The 12430-nt window shown below is 37.4% G+C and overlaps 1 protein-coding gene across 4 annotated transcripts in view; it reads left to right on the top strand.

Annotated features, from left to right (window-relative positions):
- BNC2 (basonuclin zinc finger protein 2) overlaps window positions 1–12430 on the top strand; it is a 351311-nt gene that overhangs the window by 682 nt on the left and 338199 nt on the right. Inside the window, exon 2 of one of the 4 annotated variants that reach the window (XM_084504853.1) lies at window positions 70–264. The exons of 1 other annotated variant lie outside the window; for it this stretch is intronic. In XM_084504853.1, the coding sequence (XP_084360979.1) occupies window positions 70–264 (195 nt within the window). Of the gene's footprint in view, window positions 1–25; window positions 265–12430 lie in introns of those variants that run through there. 2 more of the 4 variants (XM_084504856.1, XM_084504858.1) reach the window with 2 other exon arrangements.

Below are 12430 nucleotides of genomic sequence, written 5' to 3'. Positions count from 1 at the left end.
GAAACAAACAAACAAACAAACAAACAAACTATCGTTTTTTTGTTTTTGAATTCTCGCTGTGTTTTTTAGTTCAAACCACCTGAAGCTGTGAGGGCGAGAAAGAGAGAGGAAAGTGGGGAGGACGAAGGGGAGGAAGGAGAGACGGAGAGAGGGCAAAGAGGGAGAGGCGCTGAGAGCCCAGAGGCAGCAGGAAGGGTGCAGGCACTGCCGCTGAGAGGAGATCGAGAGACAGGGGGTGCACTTGACAACCAGCATGCAGAGATGGTAAGAAGTTTCCAGCAGCCTTTCGTTTTCATTCTAGCCTTTACTTCGGTTTGATTTGATTAATAAATCGTGCAGCAACACAAGCAGCCCTGCTCGCTATCCGGTGTGTTTCAGCCTTCAAATAAACAAGCAGCCGGACAGGCGAAGGAGGGGGGCAATAAATAAATAAATCAGCCTCGTGCTGCTTGGATTGGGGGAAAAAATGACTAAGAGGCTGTGCTAAACTTTCAATGAGTTTGGGGGTTGAAACGGGATGGCCACATGCTTTTTTACCGCCTCCTTCCCTCCACTAAAGACGAGGGGATAGTGTGTGTGTTTTTTTTTTCTTTTCTTTTCTTTTTTTTTTTTTTTTTTTTTAAAGTGTGTGTCTATGGAGGGAGGGAGAGCGAAGGTGGAGTGGGGTCGAATTGGACATACGGTGGTCTGATCTTTTTTGGACACCACCTCCTGCTCGGAAACGAGTAAGGTTTGCACACAACGTGAAGGTAACCTCTGCGAGTGGGGGAAGGAGCTGTGTGTTCGCGTGTGAAACAGCGCCTGAGGCAGGGAGACAGAAGTGTAAATCCACCTTCCCTCCGTAACTCTTTTCTTTTTGTTGTGCATGTGCTTGCAGTTTGCACCTCTCCAATCAGCGATTGTTAACAGGACTGGTAGAGCTGTGTGGATGCGCTGGCTGTAGGAGGGAGGGGGGAGCCCCAAAAGCCAACTTTGAGCAAGTTCTTGCCGCGTGTTTTATGTGCTGTGCAATCGCACATCTCTTTTTACAGCAGGGTTTTTGCAACGCACGGTTTGGGCTTCCACCGCCTCTTAATTAAAAAAAAAAAAAATAATAATAATAAAAAAAAAAATCGAAACGACCGAGGACCTCGTTTGGCTGAAGTCCTCTTGTCCGGGCTTTGATGTGAAGATAGGTTAAACAGCTGCGAAGAACAAACATGTCCAAAGAGCCGTGACTGCTCTTACACGCGTAATGCTCACTGCTCGCCTTAGCGAGTGGACCGACCTCAGTCGGTGATGAGCAGCGCTCAGCCCATACTCACCGAAGTAGTGTATTTTCAGATGCAGCTTGATTACTTCCTTGCTTTCCATCAGATTTTGCCACCTCACCCCAGGGTTGGTGTATGTTTGTCTGGTGTGCCTTGCATATACATATGCTGGCGCGTGCACACATACCTACACTTAGATATATATGTGTGTTTACACACATAGATGCATGTATACACATGGCACTCGGACTATAGGTACAGTGTATCTCTCCGTTTTAGTGAAGGGAGAGCTTGAGATGGAGGGTTTGTGTTTTTCCCTTCTCTCCCTTACATGACATGTCTTGTTTCAGTGATCAAAGCCACAATTGGAGTGTAGGAGATGCAACTGTCAAATGTAGGCAACAATAAAAAAAAAAAAAAAAAAAAAGAAAGGAAAAAAAAAAAGGGAGGGGGAAATAGCAGCATGTGCCTAGGACTGTGGTTACAGTAACGCTGACAGAAATTAAAGTGGTTTTGAAAGCAGCATGCGATTTATGATGGTTCCCATTTACCCTAGAGTCAAGCTGTTGTAAAATTGATGCACAAAAGACATCATGTAATAATCTGGTGTACCCAGGATTAAAGTGGCAATGAGTGTCTTTTTGTGTGTGTGTCTGGCCAACAGTAACAATGGTTTGAAGCAATTTTTAAATAAGAAGTCAGAGCGGAATATTACATATTTCTTTTCTCAACCTGTATGTAAGCCATGCATAGCTGTTGCTGAAATACTTTTAGGTGGAAGTGGACTTTCATTTCTCATTATCTTCCATTTCGTATCTGTATTAAAGCCCACCTCCGCAGACAGGAATTTTAAAATGGGGTAGCATTTTTTGTCATATAGTTGGAGTACAAATGCTCGCAGTGCAGTTACTGAGTTCATGTCAGACAGTAACATTTGATAAGCCTGATTAGCAGATCTGCACAAGAATAGCAAGTTCCTGTAAAAGTATGTGGAACGTTCCTTGCCCTTAAAAACGACAGGAATTTTTAATCTGAAATTTAATGGGGCATATGAGCTGTCTGATACACTGCAGTTTCATTTTAAGCTGCCCATTATTAATGAACCATCTAGCTCTATGTGTGTTCTGCCTTAAATTCCTAAAGCACAAGAATTTTAAAATTCATGTATTTATGTAATTAAATATTTCAAATGATCTGTCGTTGCCTGATTCAGATGCAAGAAAATCTAAATGTAAATTGCGCGCTAATTTGTTACAAGCAAATTTTGAAACTCCTTGTAAAACCTGGGAGTGTGAAAGTGTCCCTTAAGCACACACATCTTATAGGCATAATAGGAGAACCTTGCTTTGGTACATTATTTTGTGAAAATGCAACACTGACATTTTTGGGGAGCAAACTCTGCAGGTTCCTATTTTTAAGAACACTGTATTTTTGTTATTGAGGTATCTGTGAAAGACAGACATGTGATTACATTAAACAAAGTAAAGGAACAGACAAAAGCAGAGATGACGGTTGCTATATTAAAATGTAAGTGTTACAGTTTGAATTTTCTAGTGAGTTTTTGAGTTCAGTGCTTTACATAACATTTTGTCCTAATCTTGCTTGCTGTCAGAGATGTTTCATGGTTGTGCAATTGCTGCAGTCAAGAATGCCAATTTGCATTCCAGGAGTGTCATTTGATTACTTTTATCTGCACAGCTCGAAGACCAGCCCAGACCTCTCATTTCATCTTGCCATGTCACGAGTCAGTGCTGTGTCGTCTTTTCAAAAATCTGCCTGATTTAGACAAGAAAGAAAAGTACTTTCATGTTGCAGCCGCAGTCCCCTGCTAACTTGTCAGCAGCAGGATATGATTCACTTGGGCCCAGAAGAATGGTACAGAGACGAGGGTTAGGCAGTTCAATAAACCCATGGACAGGTAGTGTGTGACGTCCCAAGAGAGCTTAAGTTAATGAAGAACAGGTCTGCTTAGTTCTTCACACTCTGACCTGGTGCTGTCCCCACAGTTTTCTCATTTGATCTTTCCCAGCAAATTGATCTTTTCTAGTACTTTTTTGCCTTCCAAGTTAGTCCTTGTGGGACTGAAATTAGCAGAGCAACTTAAGTTGGATAATACAGCTGTTCAGAAAAGAAGAAATTGGACACTAGCTCATAAAGGGGGGAGGGGAAAGTAAGCTATTCTTTCTGTTAACTGAGTTTTCCTTTTTTGTTTTTCCTAGTTTTATTTTAGAAAACTTCACAATAGCCATATTACTTTTGAAGTCTGCTTTCTTTCTTATTTATAGGCTGTATGGATGGCCCATTGCATGCTGCATTAAATGTGTATCCTTTAAATAAAACAAACATGCTTGCAGCGTAGACTGCAGGTTTGCTTTGGTATTTGTCAGTTGAACTTGCTTGTTAGAAATGATTTGCTAGTCTGTAATGAGGCTTTTACAGTTGTCGTAAGACATTTTAAATATCAATTGCACATGCCAACTACATTATTTATAGCCTGCTAAATAACTGTAATTCCATAGTATCCAATACTGAAATGCAGTGGAGATTAAACAATAAAAGCCATTACAAATGGTATGTGTAAATATTATGGTAGGTGAAAATACAGTCAGCAAATTACCACTGGCATTACTGGTTTTCTGGAAAACCAGTGTATACAAACAAATTGGTTTTGAACTAAGACACTCTGTACTTGAAATCTGTGTTCTAAAATGGAATTGTAGTATTAGTTGTCATTCCTTTACATTATTTTGCACTTAGTAGTTGAAAAGTGCAGTGGAGGTGCGCTCGAGTATGTGTCTGTAGGCGTGTGTGTGTGTGTTTAAATACATACATGGCTAGCTTGTCAAACAATGTAAGATTTCAAACTGGAATTTTGTAAATAAAGTGTAAGTTGGAAATGATTAAGAGGGTCTTTAGTATGCTCCACAATAATAAGCAGTATTTAACTTTATGTATTTCATAGCAGATGTTCTCACATATTATCCATGTCCTTTCAAGTTGTAGAATTGAAAACTGCTGAATGAAAAGAACACTTATTATGTAAGGGAAATAATGCTCTTGCTCCTTTTTAGTATTGCTTTTGAAAATGGGAAGGAACTGTAAAGGGTCATTGGTCAGTTTAGCTCATCTGCAGAGTTAGAGGGAACTTCATGATTTTATTAGATACGCCTAAGGTGGAAAAAAAAAGGCAGAAAAATATTCAGAATAAGGGCATAGTGATTCCTAACTTTTTTTCAGAGCCAAAGATGTAGCATTTCATCTTCACATATTCTATAGTGGATATACACATATGTTGAGGCTGACTGCAGATGTCAGCAATTTCAAAAAAAAAAATACTGTCAGCAAACTAATAGCATTAAAAGAAGTCCATGTAAAATGTTGGATTTTATACAAAGACAAAATTTATATTTTTCCCTTAAATATGGGTGTTTCTGGCAGTGTTCCTCTTCCTTTTGCATATTGGACACTATCAACAGAATTTCGAGTCTTTTCTTCACCATATATTTTTTTAATGAAAAAGTCCTGATTCTTGATCTGCAGGCTAGCATGGCCTTTGTTTTAATCTAACTATTAGTATGTGTTGGGAAAAAAAAATTACACATATCTGGAAATACAAAAAGTTCCCCATAAAATATAAAACAAATAGAGTATATCTGTCATCTTGGAAATGTGTATCACTTCCTAATCTAGCCAGGAATTTGTACTTAATTTAGAGAAATAACGTTTAACATGGCTTAATAAAAAGCATCTGTTTGAACCTTGTATTCTGTGTCAGTTTCATCCCACCTAAATTCTGACATATTTGTTCTAAAAATGCATTGATCATAATTGCTGCTTAATAGTTATATGGCAGCTTTTATAAGCATTACTTTGGACAAACTTATTTACCATTTAAGTAAATGATATAATCCAGTGAGATAAACTACCAGATTTGTCTCCTTTATCTCTTGCACAGTAGCTCTCATTATGTGCCTTGCTAGTAAAATCCTTTATTTGTTGATTATTAGAATCTTAGTACACTCAGGAGTTCTGCTGTAATTTAATGTGGTTGTTCAAAGAGGTTCTTTCATTTTAGAATCTTTTCACAGTACTCTCACCACATGTTATAAATATGTATATTTTATACTCCAGATACATATGCAAATACTATTTTTCTTATTCCAGGTAAATCAAAGTTATTGAGGGAAGATTCTTTTCATCTGCAGAGGCTATGTCCGTACTTCTCTCTTGAAATACTTTATGTGAAAAACACAAATTTAGATAACTTAATCAGATTTGTTTCTGATTTGTTACTTTAGGGAGTTCTTTATGTTTCTTTCAAAATTTTCTTTTCATGGACCTATCATGTTCTATTATTTACTTAAATCAGATTTTTGTAGAAAATTACAAAGACGTAGAGGGGTTCTAAAAACATGTTGAACACTGTGATTATTTGCAATTATAAAAAACAGAATGGCTATTATGCTGATTTGTAAGACATGAACAAAAAGGAAATCTAAATTCCATAAGCTAACAGCTAAAAACTCTGTAAGTCACCATGATTTGGTGCACTGTCTGGAAGTTCAGCTGTGTTCCTGCAGTGTATTACAATTGGTTACGTCCACAGTTCTGCAGCATATAAAACTTAAGAAACTAGGCCTGTTAGAATTCTTCGGCTTTGGGGAAAGTTTCAGATGGTATGCAAAGCATATTATGAACTGTTATCAGCTGTAAATGAAACTGAGGGTATGTACAACAGCCATCATGCTGTCAGCTGGAATCACACTGAATTAGGGTTGCAACTTTATCATATTTGTCAAATACGTATTATTTTGAAACTTGTGATTTGTGCTTTTAGGCAATGCTTTTTAATGTTGAATACAAAGATGTAACAGCAAACAAAAAACATTTTTCCCTTATTGTGACCTGACATTTGCCAAAGTGCCCCATGCTGAAATTTCTTTTCAGTATCTTTTTTTCTTCCAAAGCCAGACATGTACCCAGACACAAAAGCCTCTGTGTATAGCAAGCTGTTTTAAATATTGTGACTCGACGATGTGCTGTCCTTTCTCTGCTTGAGCCAAGGATCTCTGCTCAGTGTCTGTGGATTACCAAGTCCCTTCTTTATTGTACCTCTTGTCAGCTATTCCTATTCATTTAACCTTTCATTAGTGTCTGTGCAGCTTCACTGTCTGGAAAGCCAAGGAAAAACCTAAAGGCCTACTGTCACAGTTATTAGATTTCTCAGTTACATCCCAGCAACCATAAAGGAGTAAGAGTCAACACTATTGTCATGCATGCTGCTATCCTGGGGTGCAACTCTTCTGTGCATGTCAAGGACATGTGCCACATGTTGATAATGCATCCCAGGGATAAATGCATGACATGGGGGATAAACCAAGGCTGGCACTAATGAGCTTTGTAGGAGTTATTGCAAAGACAAACAGTTGTGAAGGAATTTTGCTTAAAACGCTGAAGAGATGGACTTGCATTAAGTGTTGCCAAGGCTTGCTTGTGAGGTACTTGTCAATCATGTTAGTTTCATTTAAGTTCCATTTACAAGGGAAAAAATGTTTTCTATGACTAAGAAATATTTTTTTTTATTTTTTTTTTTTAAGCTGATAGGATAAAGTGTACTTGAAGTAGTCCTTCAATACACTTCATGACATTTTTTTTCTTTTTTCTCATTTTTGCATCAAAAACTGCAATCCATACTAATTACTTGAAAAACAATCTACTAATATGAATTGCACTGTATTCTAGAGTATTCCTGTTAGCAAAGCTTCAAATTCACTCTGGGTGTTGTATTGACATAGGCTTTTCCAAATTTGAGAATATCTGGGTGCATCTAAGTAGCTTGTTCTACTTTTGGCACCCTAAACAATATGAAAAAGACAAAATTATTAATTATTAGACCGTTTCCTCATTCTGCCGATGCACATCTTCCATTCAGTCCAATGCAGTATTCACTTTTTGCTTCCAAAGTTCCTGTCCAGCCCATCTTACATGCCTTATTAACTAAATGCAACTGAACTCTAAGCTTGCAGTTTTTACAATAGTAAAAAAAGCATGTTTTTCCCTCACCTCTCTGTAGTTTACCTTTTAGAACAGATTTTAATCACGTTTTTATAAGTAGGATTAAAACAGTATGATATATAACTTCATATGACTTTTATAAGGAGAAATTGGTCAAAACAAAATTTGATCTACATGTTAATAGTTAAATTATAATTGAATTGCTCCCATTATTTCTCTGCAATGCATAAGGATCTAATGTTGGTGCTATTCGTACCAAGGCTAAAAGTGAGAATAAAGCCATTGAAATCAGTGGAGTTACAGCTATATGAAGTTGTTAAATAAAACCTACTCACCTCCTTTGCACTTTCCATATGGCACGCTAAGAGGGTTTTTGAGATGATAAATCTAGTGGGCCACAGGAAAATTCTTACAACTTCCTCTTTCCAGATGCACTGTTTAGATTTTCAGTGTCAGTGGTCATCATTTATTAATAGGGATGCCGAGCTTTTTATTTTTTTCCTCACAAATTCTGATATGAGGAAAGTGAAGAATGGCTGTACCTTTAGCTTTACTTGAACATCGGAGGCAAATTAACCAGCAATGTAATAGCTGAATTCAGGAACAAGTTCCTCCAAATAAAATTGTATTTGAGAGAAAATTAAGAAAAAAATAATCTTTTTCTTCTTCAGGCCCTGGAAACATTTGTACCCCTGATACTGAATTCCACTCTCCTTAAATTAAAAGAGAAGCTGTTATATTTTGTGATTTGAATTAGACAAATATTTAAGTGAAATGAAATCTCAGACATGAGCTGGAACAAATGTAGTAGTGCCTACTTATTTTAAAACATCCTTTCATTACTAGACTGATATTAGCTTTGATGAATCTAAAACTTACTACATGGTTTCCAAATCAAAGATGAAAGGGCCAGTTAGGAATCAAATAAATTTTCCTGTTGAAATGTAGCATTTGACATTTAGAAAGATGTGCTCAGCATGATGAACCACTTCTCTTTACGGCAACTTGCCTGGTGATTTTTGCAATAAAACTATTTTAAATTGAATTGAACTATAATAAAGGTAAGGTAAATTAATTTGGAAGTCTTGATTAGTGCCATTTTTTGACCCAAACGAAATATTTTCCTGAAAGCTCTTCCCCCCCCCCCCCCCCCTTTATTGTTAATACATGCCATTTTTCATTGCTAACTAATTACTGTTGTTCTTTTGATGGACTGTTACTAGTCTAATTCAATTGTCCTTGTGTGGCATCTTGCTAGTTTTATTAAAGAAAAGTTTTGTTATTCACCTTACTGTGAAGCAACCAGTAGATTCCTAGTGCTGATCAAGTAGACTTATCCCCCATCTGTATCTTTTAAAGGATTATCATTATTCTGTACTATAATTTACAGTCTACAGTACAGCTGGGCAGTGCTTTTATACTGATCTGATGCCAACTACATATTTCTAAAGTCCTACTCATAATACTTTACTTTCCATAATAAGAATCTGTACAGAATCCTAGAGAGCAGCATGGGAAACTTTTGTTTTTCTACTTAAAATGCTAAGAATTATTAAAAAATAATAAAACCCACTTGTAAATATTAGTTAAAATTTTTAGCTTTTCTGGCAGGCAGTGACCATATATCTTTTAGCAGCTGTCTTTTGAGTTGAGTTTTTGAAGACACCCTGTTTCTGGTCTCCTCTACAATGTACGTGGTAAAAACAAGTGATGCTAGAAGGCAATTGAATAAGTTAATACATACACAACTTAAAGAGGCTGAGGAACATTCTTTAGTACACAAACTGGCATTTTGATTTTCTCCATACTTTGGTGCAAGTATTAAAAAGTAATGTATGACATCGCATAAGTAATGTAACTAAAGGCTTTTGAGGGAATTTAAGTCTAGGCTTAAATTCTAGACTTGTTCACATGGTAAGAAAGCCACCAAAAAATAAGTAGGAACAGGTAGCAACAGCAGGTAAGCAATGTGTGATTTAAAGATTTCTACTCCTTTTATTTATGCTTTTTTTTTTTTTAACTTTCGCCTTCAGAAAATAAGTTACAAACTTTTTTCTTTCCTCTTATCCACAAATAACTTGTACTACTTTGCATATCAGCAGTGAATCTCATTTATCAGCTGGTTTATTTAAACGATTTATGATATCAAATAATTATTTTATAAGCAAGAATTTCTTCATCTGCTCAGTGGACTTTCAGAGGAGATACAAATATTCATCCTTTCTTGTCACTTTTTTGGAGTGCTGTTGGCAGTATGAGGGCAGCAAGGGTCAAAGTAAGCTACCTAGCTCTTTGATTATTAGGCTTGGGGATCAGAAAGTTGCAAGAAGCTCATCACCATCTCCTGCTAATTGATAGTTTTCATGAGTTAATTCAATAAGTTAGTTTCCTGAGTTTCATTAGCAGTAGACTTATAATTAAAAATAAGAGAAAAAGTCCCCGTGATGGCAGGGAAGGAGGTGTCTGAGTCTGGGAGTATGATACTGAAAGAGTGTCAACAGGCAAATAGCTCTAGTCACCACAGTAGGGCAAGAGACTTGCCTCTCTCCTACCCTGCATACCTTTCCTTTGCCCCATGTTACCTGTACGTGGAATTTCATAGTCCTCTTGTTATTAAGTGGTGGGCAGTATGATGGGATGAGTTTTGTATAACATGAGCTTTATGCAGTCACTGGGCAATACAGGGGATTTGCAAGCATGTTAGATGAATCTCTGAAACATGCAGGCAGTGACTGTCTTCCCATTGCCACACACGGGGGGTCAAAATTCACTCTTCTCATGAAGTTATTGCCAGACCCATGAAAGATCTAATCACAGGATCCTGAACAGTTGCAACAGACAAATGAGCCTATTGGTGAAGTAAAGAGAACTGCTCTTGTTCTCACATTGATGGATATAAGCCTTGATGATGTGACGTGGTACACTGTGGCGGATAACTTCGGGCTTCAGTTTGAAATGTAAAATATTTTAAGGAACGTTATTTCTCCTGTGGTGATAAGTTTACAACAAACTAACACAAATCTAGTCTTGTAACAAGCAAAGTATGCATGTTATTTTTGCTTTACATATTGCAAGAATTATTTTAATTTAACATGCTTTTTCTTTTTAAATATATCAGTGGCATATATGGCAAGATGAACTACAAATGTAGTGGAAGGAAAAAGCTTTTAGAATTTTTGCTACAGCTTTCCTGCAGGGTGAATGCATATATGCGTGTGCATGCATGTATATATACAATATATTGTGCTATATACATACACAATATGTTATTATATACATTTTTATAAATACATTTGAATGTAAATATAATAATAGATGGAGATGTATACACACAGTATGTATATATGTGCATGCATGTAAATACATAGAAATATACATATATACATTTTCTTTTCATCTGGACAGCTACTTAGGTTACCAGGAAGGCTTTTGGGCCAGTTCTGGTTCTTTATTGAAAGTACAAAATAAATTGATCCTAAAAGGTACCTGTGAAAATAAATGCATTTCTAAAAGGGAAACTAAATATTGCACCTCCCTTTATCTTAAAAGAGCACTTTAGGAAATACTGGCTTTCTTTTATTTTTTATTTTTCTCTCAATTTTCCCATTTATCTCCCCTCCCCTCCCCTCCCCTCCCCTCCCCTCCCCTCCCCTCCCCTCCCCTCCCCTCCCCTCCCCTCCCCTCCCCTCCCCTCCCCTCCCCTCCCCTCCCCTCCCCTCCCCTCCCCTCCCCTCGTCTCCCCTCGTCTCCCCTCGTCTCCCCTCCCCTCGTCTCCTCTCCTCGTTTTCCCTTCCCCTTCCCCTTCCCCTTCCCCTTCCCCTTCCCCTTCCCCTTCCCTTCTTCTCTTTCTCTTCTCTGTCTCTTTTCTCTTCGTTGTTCTTCAGCTTTATCTGCTCTCTGTATTTTAAAGACTCTTAACATTTTCATACAATCCATGGTGTTTCCATTGAGAAGTATATTAAATTACTGTTTTCTCTGATTTGAGTAATTTCCTATGAGCATACCAATACTTGTACTGTGAACCTGGGTCTTATAAGTATATTATGGTAACAATAAGTAGACCTGCTAACAACCAAGCCTGTGATATCTCTCTAATTTGTGAACTAAAGATGGCCGTACCAGCACTTGTGGATATTTTGCCTGGGAAAGTAGTGAGCAATCAGATCTGCAGAAGAATCCCCACAACTTCGTGGGTGTTTCTCTCCTAAATTAGAGATCATCTGCCCTTTAGAAGTTTGATGACCTTCATTTATGATGACAATATTGTGTGAAAGGCACGACACCATGCCTTTTGTCATACGTTATAAAAGAAACTGGGCTGGCCTTTCACTGGCTTGTATGAGGATGTTCAATCCATTTATCGTGAGTCTTATTGTTGTTATAATGTACATTGACATATACTGTGATTATATTATCATGGGAATGTTTGCACAATATACAGGATTATCTGATTATCATATTATAGATATTTTTGTTTGTTTTTGTTTTTTGTTTGGTTGTTTGTTTGTTTTTTGATAAAGCCTCAGAACTGTGAAGATTTGATCAACTTGCAATTCCAGGTAAGACTGGCTTGAGCAAATAGCGGGTAATAGATAAGGCTACCCATAAAATAGTGGGAAATATCAGGTATTGGCAAAATGCAGTCCCAGGATGGAAAAAAACATAGAAAATTTTTAGAAATTACATGATGGTTAATGGAAGCTCAGTTGAAATAAAGCAATGTGACTTAGCAGACAATTTCACTTAATACCATATATTTAATTGCAGTGTTACCAGTCACTGATCTGGGCATGAAGATTGGCTGAGTCCCATGACAAGACAGGGAATTGTTTAGCTCAGTTTCAGGCAAGGTAGAACTTAGTGCATGTGAGGCATTGGAAGGTTTCACTGGAAGTACTGAGTGCTTTGTCAGAGGGTTTGCACTGTATTCACTTCTGGCCTTTGGTAATTAAAATTTCTCAGGAAATGTGTGTATTGACATTTCATCCAAGGATGTCAGGAAAATGGGTTACAAACTTGAATCATAGGACAAAGTCAGACAGCATTCTTGGACCTCTCTCAATTAGAAACATGGGATATGCATGGCAGTTCAGGGTGGAGAGTGAATAAACCTTCATGTGCAGGTTATGTAAAATGAGCTGATGGAATGGAATTTTCTCAGAGCA

This window comes from Aythya ferina, assembly GCF_964211825.1.
Source record: "Aythya ferina genome assembly, chromosome: Z".
Lineage (NCBI taxonomy): Eukaryota > Metazoa > Chordata > Aves > Anseriformes > Anatidae > Aythya > Aythya ferina.
The sequence above is the reverse complement of the archived record's forward strand: the minus strand, read 5'-3'. Positions and strand labels throughout refer to the sequence as shown.